This window comes from Saccopteryx leptura, chromosome 11 (genome assembly GCF_036850995.1).
Source record: "Saccopteryx leptura isolate mSacLep1 chromosome 11, mSacLep1_pri_phased_curated, whole genome shotgun sequence".
Lineage (NCBI taxonomy): Eukaryota > Metazoa > Chordata > Mammalia > Chiroptera > Emballonuridae > Saccopteryx > Saccopteryx leptura.
In genome coordinates, this window is record NC_089513.1 from 35,742,626 (window position 1) to 35,765,569 (window position 22,944).

Consider the following 22,944-nt stretch of genomic DNA (forward strand, 5'->3'; position numbering starts at 1 on the left):
TTTGAGTTACTGATGTTGGGAAAATCTTTGCATCAGGCACCACAAACCATGATAGAGTCTTGCATTTTTCCTTGCCTTATATTTTTGGCGTATAATTCAGAAGAAATTCAAACAATTTGAGTGACACCTTAGTAAAATTCATCTCATTCACTTCTACTTATTTAGAGGAACAATCTATAAAAATGAAAGCTAGGAATGGAAGCTAGTTCAGGACTCCATAGGTACATAATTACTGGCTTCTTGCACCTCCACCACTTTGAAGGAAACTGGAGCAGAGGGTAAAAAGGAAGTGGCTGCGGACAAACGACTCGGACGTTAGCAGGCACACCCTTTCCCTACGACCAACAAAAACGCAGCAGCTTAGGCGGTTCCCTAACACTTGTGTTAATTGCAGAAAGCGCACATTTCTGTTCATTGGTTGAGTCCACATTCCTGATAATGTTTCTAAAGGGCATTCGAAGTTGAAACGATGTATGGCCTGTTCGGGTCAGCTCCAGAGGAACCCCAAGCACCAGGGCTGGTGTGTGTACCGGGGACGGAGAGTCAGTGCCCTCTCCAGTGAGCCAGCGTTCCTCGCTCCTCCATCAGGAGCACAGGAAGGACAGGCCGGCGAGCAGGCAGAAAGCAGAACGAACAGTTACGTCACTTGCTCACCGATTCCCTGAGAACCTTTGTGGGTTCCAAAGAGGCTGAGTCAGCGTGGAAGGCGAAGGGAAACGCCTATACCACTGTTACAGTATTGATCTTGCGTGCGAGCCTTTCAGGTTACACCCTGAAACACCAAACGTAACGCCGCGTGCCCCCTGTCCTGGCTCCGCCTACCGCATTCGTAGCCCTGCCCTAGCCCCGCCTCCTGGGAGGGGCCATTCGTCGCACAACTTCCGGCGCTGACCTCCCAACAGGCTTCCGTCGCTCTTTACTTCCCTCTCCTATGCTCTCTTTCTCCGCCCCTATCGCCTCCTTTAACACCGTCACGTGAGGGGCGAGCGCGGGCACTGCCGGTCCTAGTACTGCCGGTGGGTCAGGGTTCGGCCTCAACATGGCGGTTCCGGTCAGGCAGTGACCAAGGTTTGGCCGTCGGAAGGATTAACCGGGGATTGTCGGGGTCTCCACCTGATAGGTGGAATGTGAGGACGCCGTGGCGAGCGCTGAGGAGCGGCGGTGACCCGGAGGGGACGGTGGTGTGTGCCCCGGAGTCGAGGCGACGGAGTCTGTTCCGTGTATCGGTCTCGAGGCTTCATCGCGGGGCCCCGCCCGGCCGGGCTAGGCCGGCGGGCGGCGGCAGTAGCTGCTGCAGCCGCAGGATCAGCTTCAGCGAGTGGGCCGGCCGGCGGGCGGGCGCCGCCGCTCCTCGGCCTCGGCGATGGCCCAGTGTGTACAGTCGGTGCAAGAGCTCATCCCGGACTCCTTCGTCCCGTGTGTCGCCGCTCTGTGCAGCGACGAAGCCGAGCGGCTCACTCGTCTCAATCACCTTAGCTTCGCCGAGTTGCTTAGGCCCTTCTCTCGCCTCACTTCCGAGGGTATGTGGTCGTCTTCTCTCTGTCGGTGGGCGTCCGCAAGCCGGGGTCGGGAGGGTCCGGAGGGGGCGGGCTGGGGAGACAGCCGCGCTGTTTACGTTCCGGAGCGGGCGGAGTGTCGTCCGGGGCCGGGGCGGCGCGGAGTCCCCGGCGGCGGCTGGTGGAGGAGGGGCCAGGAGTGCGGTTGTCAAGAGAGCGGGGTCCTGCTCTCCAGTTTCTCCGCGCTTTCCTCCCACCTCCGAACCAGCCGGACTGTCAGGTAATCACTGTATAGAAAGTCGTGGACCCCAGAGAAGGACGAAGAGACTATTCTCTCCGGCCGCAGGGAGGGAAGTAGAAAGGTGTCTGACAGGTAAGGATAGGAAGATGCTGCCTGTTGGAACGGTGAGGTCTTGGGAAAGAAAACGGATCATTATCCCCTACGTGTAAAACTGGGCTTTTCGGAGTTTTGAACGTTCCATTCTTCCAGCAACGAGGCTCATCTTTTTCTAAGCTTCTGTTTATTCTACATTTTTCTTTGAAAATTTAAATATTTCCCGGGATATATAATATTTTACTAATCTCTCAAGAATATGAAAAGTATTATAGGAATAATGAAACTTGAAACACCCTTTGCCTAGTGGATGAGGAAGTAAGAACAAGTTGTTAATTTAATCTAGATGGAGTTATCTAGATTTATAGGGAAGGAAATGTCCTGAAGTTTGATTTTTCAGATAAAAGTTAATCAACAGTAGAAATGTGTCCTTGACTGAGGAGCTACGTGTTATTTTCTAGCTTTAGAATTTTTATTAGGAAAAAATAGGTGTAATAAGACTCCACATATGATTTAACCAATGTCTTTGCAAACAGAACATAGCAAAACACGGGTAAACGTTTTTATTCAGGTCTGTGTAAAATTGAAGGGTTTCAATAAAGCTGTGTCAACTGAACGACTATGATGTTTATTTGCTTCTGATGACGGCTGCACAAACACGGTGCTGTGCCATACATTCATGTATTTACATGCCACAGGTGTGTGTTCTTTGGGAGAACAGTTCCATTACAAGTTCATTTTAGTATCTAAGGGAGAGCGAAAGCTGTCCAGAAAACCATAGTTTGGAAACACTTGAATTTTCTTCATCCTGTACCATAGCCAGCTCTTCCAGTGTTGTACTGAGTGGGTAAGAACAGCTCAGTGCCCTACGTTCCTAAGTTTTTTGAGAGACGTGTGTGCTCTTTCCTCCTTTGTTAATAAATAATAATGCTAATACCTGATACCTGTTTGATGTAGTTTTGCTCTTCTAGTCCTTATTGAAGTCAATGAGGTAGATAGTGTTATTATCATTTTATATATATTTGAGGACGTTGAGTCAAAGAGATGTTAACTGGTCCAGTCTTAACATGTGGGAAAGATTTAAAAACAGGCCATGTGACTCAAGATGGATATTCTTAAGTCATTTTATCTTCCGGGGATATTTAGAATTATTCACACTAGGCAGGAGCGCTATCCAACAGAAATATGAGTCACGAATATAATATTAAATTATTTAGTGGTCACATGATAATATGAGAAAAGAAACCGGTGAAATTAGTTTTAATGACTGATAGATAACCCAGTTATTTCCAAAATGTTGTCATTTCAATATGTAAGCAATATAAAAAAGTCTTAGATATTTTACATTTTTTGCTAAGTTTTGAAATTTGGTGTGCTTTTGCACTTACATTACATATCAAGTTGAACTAGACATATACTGCTTACAAAAATTAGGGGATATTATGAAATAATATGAAGCGATAAAATGTCCCCTAATTTTTGTGAGCAGTGTATTTCAAGTGTACAGTAGCACATGTGGCTGGTGCTTCCTGTATTGGACAGTGCAGTGACTAGAGGCTCAAGTCAGTATTCTGATTTCCTTCTGTAGACTGTGGAAGATTCAGGAAAGGAATATAATGAATTGGACTTGTATGGCTAGATAGTTTGTGGAAAGACAGAGCTCCCTGTTGAAGGATGAGGTTAGAATAGTATGGGCAAAAGGTGTAAATTGTGAATTCTGAGTGGTTGTGGAACAGTGAGGAAACTACTGTAAAAGTAAGAGAAGATGCCTACCTAGATAAGGGAGGATCTTGAAGTCTAGGTGGGGAATTTTGGGTTTCATATCAGGAATGGTAAATGTGTGGCAGTTTTAGATTCTTGGGTATGAAATTGTGAGAGAGGTAAAATTAAAATTTTAGAGTTTAAGATGATTAGGACATGGACTATGGGTAGTGACATTAGAAATTAGGCAAAAAGGACTTTTGCTGGTGGATAGCTTTTGGGGCTCTTTATCCTTCAGAAAGGCTGATTTTTGTCTCAAGCATGGTGATTCCTCAAATTATGCTAAGACTTAAAGAACTTATATTTATTGTTTCAACACAGATTTGTGATTTCAGTAATACTTGAGAAATTTCCACAGGTCATCTGTTTCAAAGAGTAGTGGTATTGTTACTTAATCAAACCTTAATGTTTTTGCTGTTACAGTGATAGTTCTTTGATAATTCTAAACTGTTTCAGCATACCATTTAGAAATAAGACTTAAGAAAATTTCTCTTAAACATTAACTTTTGAAAGTACTTGGCTTTCATTTTTGAAAGTGTCTATTTTAAATTTTACTGTAAAATACTTTTAAGGGATTAAAATGATAAGAATAAAATCTAGTTTTTATGTAAATCTTGAATATTTTCTGAATGAGCTATCAAAAGTGGCAAATTAGACAAGGAAATTACCTTTAAAGGATACTTAATGTCCCTAGTTTTAAGTTTTTTTTAAAAAAGTTAGGAATATTTTGTCAATGTTAACTACTATGTTTGTGTAACTAGGTAAATAATCTCCAAGTTTTTCAAGTATTGAACTTCAAATAAAATTTTTCAGTTTTTCAAAATTTAGATATATATTTTGTTTGTGTGCAAGTTTATTTTCAGCAGTTATTTTTTTTTATAAAGTTTTGAGTGCTGGTAAAAACATAAAAGATACTTCATTTTTCAAAATATATTTTCTAGAGTACCAGATGTGTTATATGCTCCCTAAAAATGAATTCTGTGAGTAAGTTTGCTTAGTATAGCATGTGTTTGGCAGAATCACTTTGTCATTTAACATATGAAAATGTCTGGGATGATTTATTATGAAAAGGCTGTTTAATATGGTACCAATTTTTCAGAAATAACCCTTTTCTTGAGGAAACAGTATTTCATAGAACAGCACATTCTGGGAAAAATTATTTCATAATAGAGTGTTCAAGATATATCTAATATGCTGTATGGTAACCTATAAAGGTAACGTAATGGTATATTTGAATTTTATTTTGAAATTGAAATGTTCTATGTTATATGGTTACCTTTTGTGCTTTTGGAATTTTAATGAAGCCTTAATGTAATTGTTTAGTTCTGAAGTTTTTGAATTTTTTGCGTGTGATTTTTGAGCATTTTTCTTAATCATATATACTTAGCATATACTTAGCTCTTACATTAGGTTGGTTTTTGTGATTCTCCAGTGTATTACTTACTCTGTTGTATAACGCATAACCCCAAAACTTAGCACCTTAAAAGCAAAAGCACTTATTATCTCTCAGTTTTTCAGGAATTTGGGAGTGGCTCAGCTGGATGTTTCTGGCTCAGGGTCTCTGGGAGCTGTCAGCAAGGGCTACCGACTGTCATCTGGGGCCTGAGGAGCCTCTTCCCAGCTCTCTCAGATGGTTGTTGGCAAGTCTCACTTCCTCACTGGATGTTGACCTGAGACCTCAGTTCTGTGTCATGTGGGCCTTTCCATAGGCTCCTGACTATCCCCATGGCATGGCAGTTAGCTTTCTTCCAGGGGGAGTGATTAGAGAGAGAACCCAGGATGAAAGCTGTACTCTTATAACCTTACCTCAGAAGTGATATACCATTGCTCTTGCGGTGTCCTGTTGGTCACTCATACCAACCCCGGGATATGGGAGGGGACTACACAAGAGTGTGTATAACAGGAAATATCGGGATCCCTGGGGGCCATTTCAGAGGCTGGCTGCCACACCTATTAACTCATTTCTGGATTTTTTAGTAGGACTACCTAACTGATAAGGCCATTCTGAATATAAGACAAAACTAGAGTATACTTTTTATGTTAATACTTATGAATACTAAAAGATAACTGCCCAATTAAAACTTTTCTTTTGGAGACCCCTGCATTTGAATGGAGCCTTTGTCATCCTTGGTAGGAGATTAATAGATGTATGGGTATTTTTTTTTTTTGAAAGAAAGAGAGACAGACAGACAGACAGGAAGGAGGAGAGGTGAGAAGCATCAACTCGGAGTTGCTTTTTTTATCTTGTAATTCCTTTCACTCTGGAGCAGGGGTCGGGAACCTATGGCTCATGAGGCAGATGTGGCTCTTTTGATGGCTGCATCTGGCTCGCAGACAAATCTTTAATAAAAAAAATAACGTTAAAAATATAAAACATTCTCATGTATTACAGTCCATTCATTTCCTACCGCTCATGTTCATGGTTGCGAGTGGCTGGAACCAATCACAGCTGGCTTCTGGGACAATACCAAATTTTTATTGGATAATGCCTAACGTACACAGGTCGTTGTATGGCTCTCACGGGATTACATTTTAAAATATGTGGCGTTCATGACTCTCTCAGCCAAAAAGGTTCCAACCCCTACTCTAGTGCATTGATTGCTTCTCATGCGTGCCATGACCAGGGCCGAGCCAGTGTCCCCTTGTTCAAGTGAGTTTTGGGATCATGTGAATGAATCTGTCCTAAAGCCAGTGTCCTTGTGCTGACAAGCCTGTGCTCAGAGCCAGCAGCCCTGGGCTTCAAACCAGCAACCCAGGGCGTTTTGTTTGATGCTCTTCCTGCTGTGCCACCACCACCTGTCAGGCAGTTGAAAATTTTGAGAGAGGTTTAATGTACACATGCCTACTTAGGCTACTCAACAATTACAGACCAACTTTTTTTTTTCTTTTTTTTCTGAAGCTGGAAACGGGGAGGCAGTCAGACAGACAGACTCCCACATGTGCCCGATCGGGATCCACCTGGCATGCCCACCAGGGAGCGATGCTCCGCCCATCTGGGCCGTTGCTCTGTTGCATCCAGAGCCATTCTAGGGCCTGAGGCAGAGGCCATAGAGCCATCCTCAGCACCCGCCCGGGCAATCTTTGCTCCAGTGGAGCCTTAGCTGTGGGAGGGGAAGAGAGAGACAGAGAGGAAGGAGAGGGGGAGGGGTGGAGAAGCAGATGGGTGCCTCTCCTGTGTGCCCCGGCTGGGAATCGAACCCGGGACTCCTGCATGCCAGGCCGACACTCTACCACTGAGCCAACTGGCCAGGGCCAATTACAGACCAACTTTAAGGAAAATACTTATTTCTAAAAATACCATAATTTTACCATAGTATTTTTATGTTTTTTGGTTTTTCTCTTTCATAGTTAAGCTAGCTGGGAAGTTTAATAGGAGAGTTCTGTGTATGTTTATTTAAATTAGAAAAAATTAACAATTACAGAAGAATGCAGAAATACAAAAACCATCCAGCTCCTCGCTACCCAGAACCATCAAATACTAACCTTTTTGTCCATATTTGTTTTGTCTTTTTCTTTACTTTAAAAAGAAATCAAATATTATATAGTTGAAGTCACCTGTACACTTTTCCTTAGTCCTATTTTCTTCCTTTCTTTGTAGGCAACCATTATAATGGAATTTGAATGTATTTTATTTGTACCTTTGTACATGTATTTACAATATAAATGTACACACTCATTCCATATATAGTTTTTTTAAATCTATTTTTGTTTTATGTTTTTAAATTTAGAAATCAATAGAACACAAAAATTTAGGAAGACAGTTTTTAGACAGGCCTAAAAATAATAAAATATCGGCAGGCCTCAACTTAAAAGTTTGGTATAAAGCATTTTTTTAAAAGATTTTATTTATTTTAGAGAGGAGAGAGAGAGGGAAAGACAAAGCAAAAGTGGGGGGGGGGGAGCAGGAAGCATCAGCTCCCATATGTGCCTTGACCAGACCGGGGTTCTGAACTGGAGGCCTCAGTGTAGGTCGATGCTTTATCCACTGCACCACCACAGGTCAGGCTATAAAGCATTTTTCATGGGAATAAAAAGTAATTTTTTTAATGGGTAGGTACCCAAAGCCAGTTTTCCAGAGTTACCTCTTACTTGTAATTGATAATCCATTATGTCATTTGAATAGTGTATTATATCTGCTGCTTCCATCTCTTCTTGTGTACTTAACTATATAGTTATGTATGTGTCAGGTGTTTTCACCTAAATCTTTAAAATAACTCTGTAATTAGGTATTAATTACGTTATTGGTGAGGAAATTGAAGGATGGGAAAGTAAAAAAATTAATTAGGATAACCCAGTTATTAAGTGGTGGGTTGGGATTTATTTGTTTGTTTGTTTGTTTAAGTGAGAGGAAGACTCCCACATATGCCCCAACTGGGATTCACCTAGCAGCCCCCATCTGGGGCCGATGCTTGAATCAACTGAACTATCCTCAGTGCCTGAGGCTGATGCTGGAACCCAATGGAGCCACTAGCTGTGAGAGAAGAGCGAGAGAATGGGGAGAGGGAGGGAAAGAGAAGCAGATGGTCACTTTTCCTGTGTGCACTCACTGCTGATTCAACCTGGGACATATGCATACCAGGCCAACGCTCTATCCAGTGAGCCAACTGACCAGGGCAGATAGTGATTTAGAATAAAGTCTGACTCCAAAAATAGGATCCTTGATGTAATGGACTGCTCTAATACTACTACGAAAGCAGCCTGATTATATATGCTCATGTTCTCTACTGCGCACTGTGAATACAGGAGCTCCTTGGGTTACAACACAGTTCTGTTCCTATGACAGTGATGTAACCTGAATTTTGGTGTAAGTCGGAACACACCCTAGCCTAAGTCACTTACCTATCCTAACAGTTATAGGATGATAATCTAGAACATAAAAACAAGCCACAGAAAAAGGAAAAGGACATAAATATACTGTACTGTACACTGTACTGTAGTAAAAGTCCAAAATGGCATAGGTAAGCGTACTGGGGGACGCCAACTCCCTCACTCTTAGACCATGTTACTGTGTAGTCTTCTGCCGAGTGCAGCCAAACTATACTGCTCACAGAAATTAGGGATATTTTCAAGATTAATATGAAGCTATAAAATATCCCCTAATTTCTGTGAGCAGTATAGTTCACCCAAGTAGTCTGTAAGTACAACGTTCACGGCGTAAACTGAAGCACTCGAGTCTCAAATGTTTTAAAAGTTTTTATGGGAGTGAGCATCCTAAATTTGAAATGTCATATGTTGAGACTGTTGGAACCCGAGGACCTCCTGTACTGTCTTTTTTGTTTTAAGCTTTTGTGCAAGAGAGAAGGAGACAGACAGGAAGGGAGAGAGATGAATAGCATCAACTCATAGTTGTGGCACTTAAGTTGTTCATTGATTGCTTTCTCATAAATTCCTTGACCTGGGGGCTCCAGCTGAGCTAATGACCCCTTGCTCAAGCCAGCGACCATGGGATCATGTCTGTATTCCCATCCTCAAGCTGGTGAGACCACGCTCAAGCCAGCGACCTTGGTGTTTTGAACCTGGGTCCTCAGCATCCTAGGTCAATGCTCTATCCATTGAACCCACCACTTGGTCAGGTGATACTGCCTTGTTATAATTGCCTAAAATGTATATCTTGGCCTGAAGCTCTGAACCACTGGTTATAAATCCCATAGACTTGAGGCCAGGCCTGTAACATAGTAGAGGCAGGAGATATTGAAATGGAAGAGGGGCTTTGGTTGTTGATTTTTTAAAAAAAATAGACTTTCTTTATCCTTTTTTTTTTTTTTTTTTTTGCATTTTTCTGAAGCTGGAAACAGGGAGAGACAGTCAGACAGACTCCCGCATGTGCCAGACTGGGATCCACCCGGCACGCCCACCATGGGGCGATGCTCTGCCCATCCTGGGCGTCGCCATGTTGCGACCAGAGCCACTCTAGCGCCTGGGGCAGAGGCCACAGAGCCATCCCCAGCGCCCAGGCCATCTTTGCTCCAATGGAGCCTTGGCTGCGGGAGGGGAAGAGAGAGAGACAGAGAGGAAGGTGCGGCGGAGGGGTGGAGAAGCAAATGGGCGCTTCTACTATGTGCCCTGGCCGGGAATCGAACCCGGGTCCTCTGCACGCTAGGCCGATGCTCTACCGCTGAGCCAACCGGCCAGGGCAAAAATAGGCTTTCTTTTTAGAGTAGTTTTAGGTTCACACCAAAATTGAGCAGAAAGTATAGTTTCTGGATGCCTTCTATTTCAGTACTACTCCCCACTCTCAACATCCTCCAATAGAGTGGGCATTGCTTTTTATGATGGTGGAATAGTGGCTGAGATGGTGGAATGCAGGCAGCACACTAGTGGAAGTAGAGGAATTCCCATTGCAGCATTTAATTCCCCTTTCTTCCCCTTTGCTATTTTCAGTGTTGATACAGACTTTACACTGCCCTGGACCAGCCTTAGGGTGAAGTGAGAATTGCAGATGTGGTATGGATGGTGGTTGGTCCCTGGCAGCTCTAGACAGGAGGAAGGAAAATAAATCTGTAGGGCCATGAGCAGCAGCATTGCGGGAGATGGTTAGACTGTCTGCCTATGCTTTTTGGTTATAAGGGAATACTGATAATTGTTTATGGAAGACGGTTTGTTCCACTTGGAATTTCTGGTTTCTGATACGATCTTTTGTTTGTAAATCATTAACCCAATTTTTTTATTGTTATAGTTGGATTGTTATGAATTGTGTAGAATTAATTTCAAGTTTTTTTCCCTTCTTTCTTTAAAGTTCATATGAGAGATCCTAATAATCAGCTTCACGTAATTAAAAATTTGAAGATAGCAGTAAGCAACATTATCACCCAGCCACCTCATCCTGGAGCCATTCGGAAACTTTTGAGTGATGTTGTTTCTGGCAGTCAGCCTGCGGAAGGATTAGTAGCTAATGTGATTACGGCAGGAGATTATGACCTCAACATCAGTGGTAGGTAATAAGGTTTATTATTATTTTTAAAATGAATTTTTCCTTTTTTAGAAAAAGTAATTGTAACTTGGAAATCATTCAACAAACATTTAAGTGCTTACTGAATGATAGATTGGGAATACAGTGTTGAAAATACCAGTTACTGCTTTCAAGGAGGTTAAAATCAAGTGAGTAGGCAGTCATTCAGACTATGAATTACATGATTTCATTTTTTGTAATAAAATTGTTCTTATAGTATTACTTGTAAAGCTAATAGATGCTCCATGAGGGTAGGAACTTTGGTTCTGTATTTTATTCCTAGTACTGCTTCTAGAGCACGTTTATAATAAGTATTTCTTGAGTGAACTAACAGTAAAGAAACAACATATTCTTTTTTTTTTTTTTTCTGAAGCTGGAAACGGGGAGAGACAGACAGACTCCCGCATGCGCCTGACCGGGATCCACCCGGCACGCCCACCAGGGGCGACGCTCTGCCCACCAGGGGGCGATGCTCTGCCCCTCCGGGGCGTCGCTCTGCCGCGACCAGAGCCACTCTAGCGCCTGGGACAGAGGCCAAGGAGCCATCCCCAGCGCCCGGGCCATCCCCACTCGGGGGACCCGGGTTCGATTCCCGGCCAGGGCACATAGGAGAAGCGCCCATTTGCCTCTCCATTCCCCCCCCCCTTCCTCTCTGTCTGTCTCTTCCCCTCCCGCAGCTGGGGCTCCATTGGAGCGGGGATGGCCCGGGTGCTGGGGATGGCCCGGGTGCTGGGGATGGCTCCTTGGCCTCTGCCCCAGGCGCTAGAGTGGCTCTGGTTGCGGCAGAGCGACGCCCCTGGTGGGCGTGCCGGGTGGATCCCGGTGGGGCGCATGCGGGAGTCTGTCTGACTGTCTCTCCCCGTTTCCAGCTTCAGAAAAATACAAAAAAAAAAAAAAGAGTTAAGTTTATTGTATTTTTTATCTTAGTGTTATGTGGAGGGAATGTTTATAATATTTGAATAAATCTTTTCTGAGTGCTTCTTAATCTAATTGGAATAATAAATATTTTCATGATGAGATTGGTAGATGAAATGATATATTGATACGAAAGTTTGGTTTCTCTGTTTCATGATTAATAGTTTGAGTGTATATATTCTTGGTTAGAAATAATTTTCTCTCAGAATTGTTTCACTTTCTTAAAGGTTCTAGTATTGTAAAGAAACTGTATTGCATTATGATTTTTTCACCCATTATTCCCTCCAATTTTTAAAAGCTTTTTATTCCTGTTATTTTGAAATATCATGTTGGGCCTGATTTAACTCTTTTCACTCATATTGTGTAGTCCCTTTTGATAATCTGGTTATACTCTTTTTTTATTTTTATGTTTTAGTGAGGTGGGTAGGGAGATAGATAAGAAGCATCAACTTGTAGTTGTGTTACTTTAGTTGTTCATTGATTACTTCTCCTGTGTGCCTTGACTGGGGGTCTCCAGCCCAGCCAGTGACCCCCTTGCTCAAGCTAGCGACCTTGGGCTCAAGCCAATGACCTTGGCTCTTTAGTTGTCTTCCTCACTCTTCCTTTTCCAAACAAAATACATTCTTCTTAGAGAAATTGGTAGGGTAACATGATTGCTGTTTCATTTCCAAAGAAAGAACATGTGGAAATGGGAAGGGGTATGGGCAAAATACTGATTTCATCCTAAAGTCAGTACAAGAGAATTTCTAAAGGGAGAGAATTTTCACTAAATGTTGAAATTTTTGTTAACATAAAACATTCAATACTATGATTTTTTTCTACTTTTTGCAAAGATGTCATTTGAAAAAACAAAAAATAGAAGGCTGCCCTTGATTTATTGGTCTGCACAATAACTGGAAGAGGACTTCTTAATTAGCTCCTGAAGGAAATGAGAGGCTGAAGGGAAGCTTAACCGTATTAACCCGAATGTCATTACCTAAAGGGTAAAACCCACTTCTGCCCTAGGTATTTTAAAACGTTTCTTTGCTCCTTAGTTGAGTACTCCGGGTCTTATACCAGTATTTAGAAAGTATTATTTCAATTTGAGAACTCACATATGGCCTGACCGATGGTGGCACAGTGAATAGAACACCAACCTGAGATGCTGAGGTCCCAGGTTCAAAACCTGGTCACTGGTTTGAGCACGCACTCATTCAACCCATGGATTCCCACCCCCTTTCTTGTCTCTAATTAGATTTATCCCTATATTATTTTGTGACAATATAAGCAAATAAATATACTGATACAAGTAAGGTTCTTTTTATTTTCTTCCCTTTTTTATACAACAGTGCATACTTTTCTGCTGTGCCTCCCCTTCCCACTCAATATATTCCAGAGAGCATTTTCTTATAATATGTTGAGATTTTCCCATTTTCCTTAACAGCTGCATAGTACATCTAGTTAATGAACCTCTCCTCTTGATGGACTTACTGGTTTTTTTTATTTTTTTTTAGAGAGACAGAGAGAGAGTCAGAGAGGGGGATAGATAGGGACAGACAGACAGGAACAGAGAGATGAGAAGCATCAATCATCAGTTTTTCGTTGCGCATTGTGACAGCTTAGTTGTTCATTGATTGCTTTCTCATATGTGCCTTGACCGCGGGCCTTCAGCAGACCAAGTAACCCCTTGCTTGAGCCAGCGACCTTGGGTCCAAGCTGGTGAGCTTTTGCTCAAGCCAGATGAGCCTGCGCTCAAGCTGGCGACCTCGAGGTCTCGAACCTGGGTCCTTCCGCATCCCAGGCCGATGCTCTATCCACTGCACCACCGCCTGGTCAAGCGGACTTACTGGTTTTCTAGATACTGGTTTTTATTACAGATACTGTTGTCACGAATAGCTATTTTGGACTATCTGATTTGTTTATTTTGAACTCCCCAGTATACCATGAAACTAATCCCTTTCATATGTCTATAATTTATCTGTTATTTCTTAAATTTAAGCAGGATTGAAGCAACAAAGTAAATAGAAAAATAAAGTAGAGAATATCATTTTCCCATATCAGTGGAGATTTCTTACCATTTAACCAAAAATTTCATCAAGTATTTCTTTCTTTTTTTGTCATTGGTACTAAATGAAAACATGGATCAGTTTTCTAGACAGAGAGTGATTTTGACTGATTGAGAGGAAGATATATTTACTGAATGGTAAGAAAATTGGTTTTGTATAGGTAACAGAGAGTAGCCTGTGTCATTTACTCTTTTTTTTGTGTGTGTGCCACTTTTCATATAGATAATAATATTTGGGGAATGTTTATCTTCTATAGCAATGAACATGGAATTGTTACTGATAGCCCTCCTAAACAATGAGTGGGTTATTCTTACAAGGCATTTGTTGGAATTAAAATTTTGTGTGTGTATGGTACCAGGTTAAGCTGAGCAGCTTTTTTTTCTTCACCCTTCTTAGTCGTCTAATATAGTATTTATAAATAGAAACTCTATTTGCTCTTTTCAATGATAAAGATGAAAACAAAAAGTATATACAACTTGGTAATCAGCATAAGAAGCTAGTAATAGTGTCCTTTTAGTAAAACTGTGATTTAGATAATTTGCTTAAACTTAATGAAATGACTTAAGTTTAAATTCAAATTAAAAATGTTAGAATAGTTGTAATTTAAAATGCTTAGCATGAAGCAAGGGAGATTTGAGGTTTTAAGAAATGCACAATATATACTATATAAAAAGTAGCAATACACTTCTTTATATTTGATTATAAGGCAAGTATGCTTTGAAATTTCATTTAAAGAGGTTTTGTTACCGTCACACTCAAGTAACCAAATTGTGAAGTAGTGTTTGTCAGATTGCCACTGTTGACATTGAGCCAAATAATTCTTCATTGTTGGGGGCTGCCTTGTTTTGTTTATTGTAGGATGTTTTGCATCATTCCTAACTTCTTTCCTTTGATGCCAATAACACCCCCCTTTTCACCCCTAGTTGTGACAACCCAAAGTATCTTCAGATACTGCTAAATGTTCCCTGAGTCAAAATCACTCGCAGTTGAGGATCAGTGTTTTGAAATAATGCTATTTATGGAAAGGATTTACTTTTGACAATGTGACTATTGGTAGGGACACAAAACTTTAGTTCTAAAATCTTTTCACTCATATAGGTAACATTTAAAGCATTAATAGGTAAGTAAGTTGTGGGATTGTGTAGGTTTGAGAATAAATCATTTTTATTTTTGCAACTATATGTGCTTTACCATGTATGAATATATTTGTGTATGTGGCTTTAGAAATTGACACACAGAACATATGTGTATATATTAAGTAAAGTACAGATGAAAATGCTTGTTTATATCTTTAAGTACAAGTGAAAAAAATGCTTGTTTATTGCTAGAAATTACTATTTTATGCCTTTAAGGAATATGGATTTGACATTTTGTCTGTTGCAAACTGATTCTATTGAGAAATTTTAACTGTTTTATATATGGTTAATTTTAGCTACTACTCCATGGTTTGAGTCTTACAGAGAGACCTTTCTTCAGTCAATGCCAGCATCAGATCATGAATTTCTGAACCACTATTTAGCATGTATCCTTTGACCTTTATGTTCTCTTAAAATCAAATGTTTTTGAAGTTACTAAGCTTAGATATATGAAGACAAAATTGTTGAAAGGATATAGAGAATGGAAGAAAATTTTTTTTTTTTTTGTATTTTTCTGAAGTTAGAAGCGAGGAGGCAGTGAGACAGACTCCCGCATGTGCCTGACTGGGATCCGCCTGGCATGCCCACCAGGGGGGTGATACTCTGCCCATCTGGGGCATTGCTCCGTTGCAGCCGGAGCCATTCTAGCTCCTGAGGTGGAGGCCATAGAGCCGTTTCCAGCGCCCAGGCCAACTTTTGCTCCAATGGAGCTTTGGCTGTAGGAGCGGAAGAGACAGAGAGGAAGGAGAGGGCAAAGGCTGGAGAAGCAGATGGGCGCTTCTCCTGTGTGCCCTGACTGGAGATCGAACCCGGGACTTCTACACGCCGGGCCGATGCTTTACCACTGAACCATCTGGTCAGGGCCAGAAATTTTTGTATTGATGATTCTTCAAGTTTTCATTATTGTTGTTAAGGGGCATCCTAGATACAGGACTGGTGTAATAAATTTAATTTTTGATTATAGAATTAGACAACTGAGGGCTGACTTGATTATTGTTTTTATTATCCAACTTGGGTAGTTTATGCTTAATGCGTTTTTAAGCCATTTTAGAAAGAGTAAATGGAGAGTGCCAGTGTTAACTGCTTGTGATGATTGCCTCAAAATTAATTGCTTTTGCAAAAGCTTATGTTTAAAAATAGTTTTCCAGTTTCTTTGTAACTTGTTTTGTAGCTGCTAACCTCTTTTGACAGTTAATGGTTTTTAGTTTTTTTAATGAGGTTACCTAGAAAAGTTAAGAGGTAGAATAGAGTATGAAACTGCAGGGAAATTGAATGGAGAGGAGCAAAATTCAGCAGAATTGTTAGATATGTTGATAGTTATAGAATTTTGGTACTGTCCATTTTTATTTTCTTGGATTTTTGTATTGACATAACACCTGTCAATAAAAGTATCTTCTAAGATTTAGAACCTTGAATTACTTAGAAGTGTTGGAGAAGTTATTTTGTACTTGCTATGAAAACCTATGGAATCAGATTTTTTTTAGCTCAGGAAATATCTTCCTAAGTTTATTTTAATAGGATAATTTTGTCACTGAGTGATAAGTGATAATTACCTTAATAATATGATTTACAAGGTATGTTGGTAGCATCGTCTAGTGAAGCTGAACCTGTGGAACAGTTTTCAAAGTTGTCACAAGAACAGCATCGAATTCAGCACAACAGTGACTATTCCTACCCCAAGTGGTTTATACCAAATACACTTAAATATTATGTACTTTTACATGATGTAAGTGCAGGAGATGAACAGAGGTAAGCTTTCCATTTTTAATTAAGACTTTTTAAAAATTAAATGTATCAACTTTAATTTGGGCATGGCTTGTTTAAATTTTAAATATATTTTTCATCCAAGAAAGTAAAAATTAATTAATAAGACATTTAGCTATACCTTTTTTTCAGAGTTATATTTAAAACCTGAGTCATTTCATGTTAGATTTTATATGCTTACCCAAACTTCCCTTTCACTATAAATCCTATCCAATCTTTCCTTTCACTATAAATCCTATCAGTACAATCTTTGTACAAAAGTGCTTGCTATTTTACACCTATAAGTCTAAGGCGTTATTTCTTACTTTATATAAAATTCTCATTTTTTTCTCCTTCCCAGTTTTTCTCTAAATTTTCACTTCCTCGTTTGCTTACAGTCACTTCATTTTTCACTCCTCTCTCTTGTCACTTTATATTTTTAACCTTGATGTTTTTCACAACCTCAAAAACATGAAAACATTTCTGTCTTATGTTCTCTTTTAATACTCGTTATTAGTGATATACTGTAGTCCTTTTTATCTTTAAGATAAGTGTATAGCTAGCTTATACTTTTTTTTTTTTTTTTTTTTTTTACAGAGAAAGAGAGGGATAGATAGGGACAGACAGACAGGAATGGAGAGAGATGAGAAGCATCAATCATTAGTTTTTCGTTGGGGCATTTTAGTTGTTCATTGATTGCTTTCTCATATGTGCCTTGACCGTGGGGCTGTAGCAAACCGAGTAATCCCTTGCTCAAGCCAGTGACCTTAGGTCCAAGCTGGTGAGCTTTGTTCAAGCCAGATGAGCCCGCGCTCAAGCTGGCGACCTCGGGGTCTTGAACCTGGGTCCTCCGCATCCCAGTCCAGCACTCTCTTCAGTGCGCCACCACCTGGTAAGGCTAGCTAGCTTATCTTTAAAAATAAGTTCTTGAAAAATAAGATAACATTAAAAGCAGCTTTACACCTGTGAAGTTTACTTTGACTTTTGATTCAAGATGTATATCCAATTAATCTTTTGTTTCATACTTTTCTGATGTCTCAAATGATATCAATAATTATTTCTTGCCCTTGTTTTGAGCACAGACCATCTTTTTAATAAATTTTCCTCTATAAAACCAAAAAATTACTTTGAGTATTGCTAATCTTTAGGAGTTTTTGAAATCATAAAAGTCTGTATTAGGATAATGAATAGAAATAATTTGAACTGGCTGTTAAGATTAGTTTCTATCAGTTAAATATGTTATATATCTGCTAGGATATTCAAGTGGTAATTCAAGTATTAGATCAGTGATTCTTATGTTTAGCAGTATCATTGGTAAAGAGAGTAGAAGTTTAGTTTATTGTTCTTGAGTGTATATGCATACATGTATACTTATATTTATATAAATATATAACTATTTTACTTATCTAGCCTTAATGTGATTAAATTTAATTGTATGGTAGACTTATTATTTGTGTAGTGTTAGCAATTTGAATATAAGATTTTCCAGGTTTTCTTTTTCGTTCTTTTTCTTTTGTGCCAGATGGCTGATTGAATAAAAAAAATATTATGTAAACTAGATTAGCTCTAATTACCAAAATTTCATTTTCCATCAAAATGTACTGTTTGCTTTTTAGGCTATTTTATCATTTGAAGTATGTTATCTCCCATAAACTAGGAAGTTTAGTTAACATGAAGTATGGAAATCAAAATGATTTTTGTTATATCTGATTATAGGTCATGTATGTAGCTATAAAATTTTGCAAGAAAAAAATGGATGGATTTTATATAATAAATACTGTGGCTACTCTTCTCAAGTTTTCTCTTTCCTTCCTCTGTACTGTGTTCCTTTGGAGACAGCTAAGTGAAGGGTAAACTGGTAGTGAAAGATGTTTTGTAAGTTTTTAGGTGCTATATTTTAGCACTTAGGTTTTTCAATAAATGTTTATTCTCTAAGAATTTCCCAAAGTAATATGTTCTGAAATCCTAAGAGTTGAATTATTGATCTATACGTTTGCAGCTGCTCTTTGGAAATTGATACTGTACATTAGCAAATGGAAGACTCAGTGATGGTTTGCTACAAGGAAGCTGACTTTGTTTAATGCAATTCCCAAATTAGTTTGACCACCAGAACTCTCTTTGAATAACATAGGAGTAGTTTGCAAAATTTTATTCCATGAAACACACTTTGGAAACTCTGCCTTATCCAAGCTAGCTAAATTTCAGTTAAGATCATGATCTTTGTTTTCATTTTAAAATTATTCCATGTCTAATTTTCTGTTCTGTCCCTAAGGGGATTATTTTTGCATTTTTTGTATTATTTTAGTATTTTTTATTGCCTAAGGTCTGTTCCTCATTTACTACAAGCTTGTTTCTATTTTTTAATTTAGAGCTGAATCCATTTATGAAGAAATGAAACAAAAATATGGAACTCAGGGTTGCTATTTACTTAAAATTAATTCTCGAACATCTAATCGAGCATCAGATGAACAGATACCAGATCCTTGGAGTCAGTATCTTCAGAAAAATAGTATTCAAAACCAGGTATATGTAAAAACAACAGTGAAGCAAAATAAAATGCTTTATTTCAGTCTTATGACATAATGGTATCACTGTAGGATTATTTATGTCTTGGCTTACCTAGTAGAATTAATACTATTTATTCTGGAATCTGGCTGGTTTTCATCCATCACCATGTGAGCTCTTAAATCAATGGTTCGAAAGCTGTTTGTCACTACTAATAATCCCTTATGTGTACTCCTTTCAGGTGCATAATATCTGTCAATTGATCTTTTTTCTTAAAAGATGAAAAGTGAATTACAATTTGAATTAAATTGGCTAACATATCGAGAATAGAATTTATGACTTGTACCCTTAATTCATTATGATTGCTTACAGTCAATTCTTTATTATTCACATGCTCTGGGGTTGCCTTCCTTCATTCAACATGCTGTACTTATGGCCACCTTTTGGAGCTCATACTTTTTTAGGTGGGTGGGCTTTTTTCCGTAACTTTCCTCCAATACCCTTTCCTTCTGAATTTTCTGGAAGTGTTGTTTCTTCCTAATCTTTTTTCTTAATTTAGAGTTCTAGACTAATGTTAACCGTTGTCTCTTGGCTAGAATGGGTTTCTGTATGGTTTTATAATTTTTAAGACAGCATTGTATGCCACTTGATCGTCAAAGGACAAGTTTCTAAGATGAGATCAGATAATCAAGAGTTGACAGTTTTTTGTTTAGAAGTGGGATTTCTTAAGTAAATGGAAAATGTATTTATATTTTGTACAATTAAACTACATCATGTACTCTTAATGTATTATTTTTAAAAATGTCAATTATAGTGTTTATGTAACTTTTGATGTTCTATAAATATTTAATAATCTTGCTTATTTTTCTATCTTATTTATGGAATTTTTGATCCATATGTAGTGCTATATTGATATTTTAATGTTGAGATGATTGCTGACCTTTAAGATAATGCTGTGGGAAAGTGAGAAGAAAAGAACCAATTGGACCTGAAGGGGCTCTGTTTTTTAAAATGGTCCTTCAGAGCCACACTCAGGATAGGAACAGTATTGAAATACTTAGTTTAGAGCCCAGCCATCTAAGGATTGGGAAGGTCAATGTTAGATTGTTCAGTTTGAGAACTTTTAATAGAAGACCAGAGGTATCAGCAATTCTATAGTTTACAACCCTAGAAGCCCAGGATTGGAGGATAGTTTAAAGATTATCAGATCCAGTGTGTCTTCTAATGGTTTAATTTCCTTTGAACCTATGAATGACTTCATCTGTTAAGTATACACTGTCTTCTCAAGTGACCCTTTCCATGTCTGAACAGTTTGAGGATCAACCAAAACTTTTTTCCCTTTGTATTCTTCAGTTTGTGAAGACTCTTATCAGTTTTCTGTTAAAACAACCTTCAAAATATAAGAGAATGGCACTTAAATTTTTTCAGGCTAAATATACCCAATTTTTCCAAATTTTTCTTAAAGGGTGGTTTCCAACTGTTTCTTTGTTGTGATCACTTTTAAGTTCTGCTTTATATATTTCCCTCAAGGTGTGGCACTCAGAATAATACCTCATACTTACTGGTCTCATAGACTAGTCTGGGTATTTTTAGTTTGTTTTCTTTGTTGACTGAGAAACCAGTGCCTTTGTACAAATAAACATTGCATAGGATATTTTCCCAAAACATTGTGGTATATTCAATCTGCACTTCAACCTGTTGACACTGGGTTCATGACTAGGAGATTCCATATCATCTCTCTTTTTTTCCCCCATTTTGACTCTAGTATTCTATCTCTCTTACCATTATTCCTTCCTTAGACACATAGCCAGATACTCATATCTTCATATACTTATCACGTGTAAACAGATAAACTGAGAAGAGATAGTTTGAATCAGAATAATTAGGGTAATAGATTGAATATGAAAGGGAATTTAAGAATATGGTAGATGTGGACTGGAGTGCTAGAAAAAGATACATGGAAAAAGTGAAGAATTTGGAGGATTTGAAGAAAAGATTCTTGCCGTGGCAAATAAACGAGGCTTATAGTTAGCAGAGCAACCCTACTTGTTGATGGATTAGTGTTAAACTTAACCGTGATTAAATATAAGTACTAATGCTTCTCATTTTGTGTTGATAGGAATCATATGAAGATGGCCCTTGTACTGTAACTTCAAATAAGAATTCTGATAGTAACTTGCTTTCATTGGATGGATTAGATAACGAAGTCAAAGGTCTTGATATATTTTCTCTAAATTTTTCTTTTTTTTTTTTGGGGGGGGGGTGTGTGATAGAGAGAAGGACAGATGGGGACATCCAGACAGGAAGGGAGAGAGATGAGAAGCATCAATTCCTTGCTGTGGCACCTTAGTTGTTCACTGATTGCTTTCTCATATGTTCCTTGACCTGTGGCTACAGCAGACCGAGTAACCCCTTGCTCGAGCCAGCGACCTCGAGCTCAAGCTGGAGAACTTTGCTCAAACCAGATGAGCCTGCGCTCAAACTGGCGACCTTGGGGTTTCGAACCTGGGTCCTCCATGTCCCAGTCCGACACTGTATCCACTGTGCCACTGCCTGGTCAGGCTCTAAATTTTTCTTTTGATTGAAAATATGCACTGTTGTCAAAGCATGCTAAACTTTATAGATTAATGAAGGGGGGGGGGGAGTTTTTATAATAGAAAAGATAATGGACGGTTAGCTTTTCTTCTGAAGATTTTGTTGAGGCATTTGAGTTTGTTTTTGTTTGACATTTAAAATTTTTTATATAAGAATAATTTTAAAAGTTTTGTAGAAAGCTAGAGAAAATATATACAGCATCAATTATTTCTAAAATTTACATGATTTTGAGTATTTTTATATTTTAAATTACAGTTTTGACAATAGGGATAGCTTAAATTTTTTTATTATAATTTTTTCTATAACTTCATTGTGCTATTTGAAAGCAATTCTTTATATTTAAAAACTGTATTTTTTTATTTATTTACATGAATTTTAAATTTTCTAGTATGTATAATAAGTATTAACCCACGCCCTATAGTTTTAAAGGGAAAAAGATTAAAGATTTATAGGATTCCAACACTATTTTTTTTTTTTAGCAGTATAGGAAGTAGTATTTATTGTTGCATTCCGAGTGTAAAAGAAAGATCTGTTTTTCAGTAGATGGCCTACCAAATAACTTTAGAGCTCATCCACTTCAATTGGATCCATCCAGTGACTCTTCTAACAGCATTGATGGCCCAGATCATGTAAAGTCTGCTTCATCATTACACGAAGCAAAGAAAACAAATACTGGAATTATTCATGGTGCATGTTTAACCCTTACTGATCATGATAGAATTCGACAGTTTATACAAGAATTTACATTTCGGGGCCTTTTGCCACATATAGAGAAAACAATTAGGCAATTAAATGATCAGGTAAGATTTAAGTTTTTAGATTAGTATTTTTAACATTTCAGTAAATAGTAAACTTGAGAATATAGTAGTATAAGTAATTTAAAGTATTTGAAGTTTTTTGAAAAAGATAGGTCAACGTTAGGATTTACTAACATTACTATCTCTAATAAAATTCTATTAAATCTCAGAAGTGGTTTATTCATTTTCAACAGGAATTTTGCCAGCATATGGGACAGTTTTTTTAAAAAAAATCAGTGTTGTTAAAATGAACATTTGCTCACTATTAAAGCTTTTACTTATTTTTCTTTTGTATGTAAAAGAAAAATATTATGTTGTCATTTGTCAACATATTTAATCATTTCTCCTAGCTAATATCAAGAAAAGGTTTGAGTCGATCTCTATTTTCTGCAACTAAAAAATGGTTTAGTGGCAGTAAAGTTCCAGAAAAGAGCATTAATGACCTGAAAAATACATCTGGATTACTGTGAGTGAATCATCTTTTTTGTTTTTCCAGTGTTTAACTCTAGTATTTGAATATATGATGCCTGGTTAAAGACTATTTCTTCACTTTCTTAACTTTCATAGTAGTCAAAATTCAGGAAGATAAGAACAATGACTGTAGGTAAATCATATTAATTTAGAAAACTTTTAAATAATTGGACATCTAAAATTATAGAAGATAACTG

The 22,944-nt window shown here is 38.5% G+C and overlaps 1 protein-coding gene across 5 annotated transcripts in view; it reads left to right on the top strand.

Annotated features, from left to right (window-relative positions):
• Positions 1 to 317: 317 nt before the first annotated feature.
• TRAPPC8 (trafficking protein particle complex subunit 8) overlaps positions 318 to 22,944 on the top strand; it is an 83,018-nt gene continuing 60,391 nt past the window's right edge. For 2 of the 5 annotated variants that reach the window (XM_066352627.1, XM_066352630.1), the window contains exons 1-8: positions 318 to 1,520; positions 10,328 to 10,522; positions 14,933 to 15,022; positions 16,211 to 16,385; positions 18,749 to 18,902; positions 21,004 to 21,097; positions 22,020 to 22,279; positions 22,627 to 22,742. In XM_066352627.1, the coding sequence (XP_066208724.1) occupies positions 1,364 to 1,520; positions 10,328 to 10,522; positions 14,933 to 15,022; positions 16,211 to 16,385; positions 18,749 to 18,902; positions 21,004 to 21,097; positions 22,020 to 22,279; positions 22,627 to 22,742 (1,241 nt within the window). In that variant the 5' untranslated portion in view covers positions 318 to 1,363. The remainder of the gene's footprint in view (positions 1,521 to 10,327; positions 10,523 to 14,932; positions 15,023 to 16,210; positions 16,386 to 18,748; positions 18,903 to 21,003; positions 21,098 to 22,019; positions 22,280 to 22,626; positions 22,743 to 22,944) is intronic. The other 3 variants (XM_066352628.1, XM_066352631.1, XM_066352632.1) reach the window with 3 other exon arrangements.